Source organism: Amblyomma americanum, chromosome 4, assembly GCF_052857255.1.
Source record: "Amblyomma americanum isolate KBUSLIRL-KWMA chromosome 4, ASM5285725v1, whole genome shotgun sequence".
Taxonomy (NCBI): domain Eukaryota; kingdom Metazoa; phylum Arthropoda; class Arachnida; order Ixodida; family Ixodidae; genus Amblyomma; species Amblyomma americanum.
In genome coordinates this window covers 185,349,845-185,353,018 of record NC_135500.1, presented here as the reverse complement: position 1 = coordinate 185,353,018, position 3,174 = coordinate 185,349,845, and the positions used below count along the sequence as shown (strand labels likewise).

Here is a 3,174-nt window from a genome sequence, read left to right as displayed (position 1 = left end):
ACCTCCATGCTTGAATGGCCCGATCTCCGCTGCGCTGTCTCCCTTCAGACCTCGCTTTTCTGGCGCGTCCTCTCTTCTCTCCTCGTGCTCGCCACGCTCTTCGTCGCCGTCGCCTCGCAAACACCGTGCGCATGTGCACACGCGCAGCACTCCGCTGTCGACGCACCACACTCAAAAATCCCCCGACGATTTGATGTGCACCTCACACTTAAGCGTAAGATGAGCTTAGTATTGTGTCATCTGGCAGGAAAGTGGGGCGACTCAAAAAACAACGGCACGGAACAGCGCCGCGTTGCTTCTTGAGTGATGCCAACATGATGCCAGTGATAAGGCACAAGCATTTTCAGAGTTGAACCAATCGTCACTCAAAACGTTTTTCTGCAGAATAAACCTAGAACATTTTCAAAGAATGCACAATGATCTCATCTATATTGCAGCATCCTGATTCTCCGTAGAGCGCAAAGAAAAAAAGAAACGGCGCCGAACTGAAGAGGAAAAAGGCAGACGGCCATATTATGTGCCATATTACTTGAGGAGAAGAAGAAGAACATTTGCCATGGCCAGGTTCTTGTCAATCAAGCCGACCAGGAGAAGGCTCGTAGGTTTTGTAATTTACGTTGTGTTTGTGTGGGCGTTCTTCAAAGCCGAACTCAAATTTCTGACTGGGCTAGTGCGCGGCATGAATCTGTTTCGTGCAGGCTATTTGTTGGAGACTGTCGGCTGTTCGCTTCCGCAGTACGACTCCTACCATTGGACAGTCAGTAGCTCGTTCGCCCAAGATGCACCTTACGAAACGATATGCAAGGATTTAAACCATACTGTCCTCGTCCAAGACTTCGACAGATTCACACTGAATGCCAGTGCTCTTCGCAGCGTCTACAATGTCTCCGTGCGTGAAACCATTTGCCACTACAACGAGATTCACCGAAACCAAGCAGCCGAGGCTCCAGACAAGGCTCCACGGCTTGGTCCATCCGAGCCACTGCCGCTCGGAAGCCGACTTAGCGCTGACTACGTGCGAATTTCCTGCTCGGCACGAGGAAGGACCCTCTTTGCGGAGTACTTCTTCGTCCCTCGGCTGAAACATCCAAAGAGACAAGACGCGGATACTAATGAAGCATCGTCTCAGGGTGAGTCCCCCATGAGCATTCTCATCCTTGGCATAGATGCCACATCCAGAATGAACTTTCACCGACACATGACGATGACGACCAAGTACCTCACGGAAGAGCTGCATGCATTCGAATTTCTAGCGTTCAACAAGGTCGGCGACAACAGCTCCCCCAACTTGTTCCCTTTTCTAACGGGCATGTCTTTTCACGATGCGGAGAGCCTGTACAGACGCGCTGAGAGATTCGACGACTTCCCGCTTGTTTGGAATCCTTACAAGCGGAAAGGATACACGACTTTATTCTTCGAAGAGGCGCCGGATTGGGGACTGTTCACCTACCCCAATTTTACTGGTTTCAACTCTACGCCGGTTGACTACTACGCGGTGCCCATCATGCGGCTGATGGACAATCCAAATGTCAGTCGGTACTGCATGGGCTCCCGCCTCAAGACAAAAGTGCTGATCAAATACTTAGGCGAAGTGCTGAAACTTAATCGCAACAAACCAATGTTCTCATACACGTGGTTAGTCTACGCTACCCACGACCACGTAAAAGGACTGAAGCTCATCGACGAGCCAATAGAGGCTCTTCTTCGGGAACTCTCCGCGTACGGCGTCCTGGACAACACCGCGCTGTTCATGATGAGCGACCATGGCTTCCGTATGGATGGGTTCAGAGCGACCGAGATCGGTCGGTACGAAGACAAAAACCCTTTCTTTTTTCTGGTACTTCCCAAGCGTTTCCTGGCGGACTACCCCGCAGCTGTCACGCACTTGGAGGTGAACCAGCGTCGTTTGGTCACGCATTACGATCTCCACGCCACCCTGCTCGACCTATCCAAGCTTCCGACTCTCGACGCGAGCGCCACCAAAAATGGTTTGAGCCTTTTCGGCCGGGTACCGCCAGAGAGGACGTGTGCGAACGCTTCCATTGCACCGCAGTTCTGCTCCTGCCTCGGCGCCAGCACAAGGTTCAACGACGACGAAGTAGCCGCATCCTTCTCGCGCTACGCAGTGTCCTACATCAACGCGCTGGCTCAGCTGCACTTCAACGACAGCTGCGTCGTTTGGGAATTCGACAGTTTCGACGAGGCTTCGCTTCTAGGGGGCTCCGTGAACAGCGAACTAACGATTCGAGTGATGATCACTACGAGACCGAAAGCTATCTTTGAAGTGTATGGCGCACTCCACAACATTTCATCCTGGGAAAAACATGTCGACTTTGTCCAGAGGCTGGACAGGTACGCCAACACAACCACGTGTCTACCGCAGAGCAAATGGCAGTCTATGTGCATGTGCAAGCCGGAGTTGCTGGAAGCATCGTCAGTTTTGTGAACGTACATTATTTGTAGAAAATTTGACTGCATTACGGGCGCATCCACTTATTCCAAAGCACTTTAGTAACGTTCCGCATGGCAACGTGACGGTAGACGAGAGAAATGTGTGGGCATTATCGACTTGTAACTGCCTTCCGTTCCTTTGTTGCTTAAGACGTACGACGTTTAATTTGCCTCTAAATTCAACGTCATTTGCTGCAATTTGCATCGCTTATCGGCATTAGAATTATTCGTGGTCTCTGGAATTACTTTTTAACCATCAAAATTACCTGCGTCCAGCACGGATACATGCTTCCTCTGCTTGGAATGGGCTTTACGTGGAGACAGTATTGCGACCGGAGCGTGCTATTTCTGCTGTAAGTCAGCGCCTGTAAAAAGGCGACTGCCATTCTTTTGATCTCCTCGGGTTGACGGGGAGAGGTAGAGATAATTCCGCCTCATTAGCCTATGTATCCCCTTTGCTCATGCTCGTCACCATCGTAGTTTCCCAGAACAACGCGGCTTTAGGCTGCGAGAAGATGCTGCGACGCTGACGTCGACAGAATTGCTACCGCAAAAGTGAAGGTGAGAGAACCATCCCGCTTGAGTGTGCATGTGTCGAGCAATCCTTGCGTCCTTGCTTCAGAAATGACGCTTTGCCAGTGGGCCGCAAGGCTGCGGCGCAGACAAATACTACTCTCACTAAGGTCATGCAGGTCCCATCGTCCATGCAGGAACACGGTCACA

The 3,174-nt window shown here is 51.3% G+C and overlaps 1 protein-coding gene across 1 annotated transcript; it reads left to right on the top strand.

The window, feature by feature from the left end:
* Positions 1–550: 550 nt before the first annotated feature.
* On the top strand, positions 551–2,653 carry LOC144130485 (uncharacterized). Its single transcript, XM_077664404.1, has one exon. It carries the CDS (start codon positions 557–559, stop codon positions 2,444–2,446), a length of 1,890 nt encoding a protein of 629 aa, XP_077520530.1. The 5' UTR covers positions 551–556; the 3' UTR covers positions 2,447–2,653.
* Positions 2,654–3,174: the final 521 nt, after the last annotated feature.

What these genes read in the sequence shown, in the direction of transcription:
- LOC144130485 (XM_077664404.1), top strand. Translation starts at nt 557, where the DNA reads ATGGCCAGGTTCTTGTCAATCAAGCCGACCAGGAGAAGGCTCGTAGGT.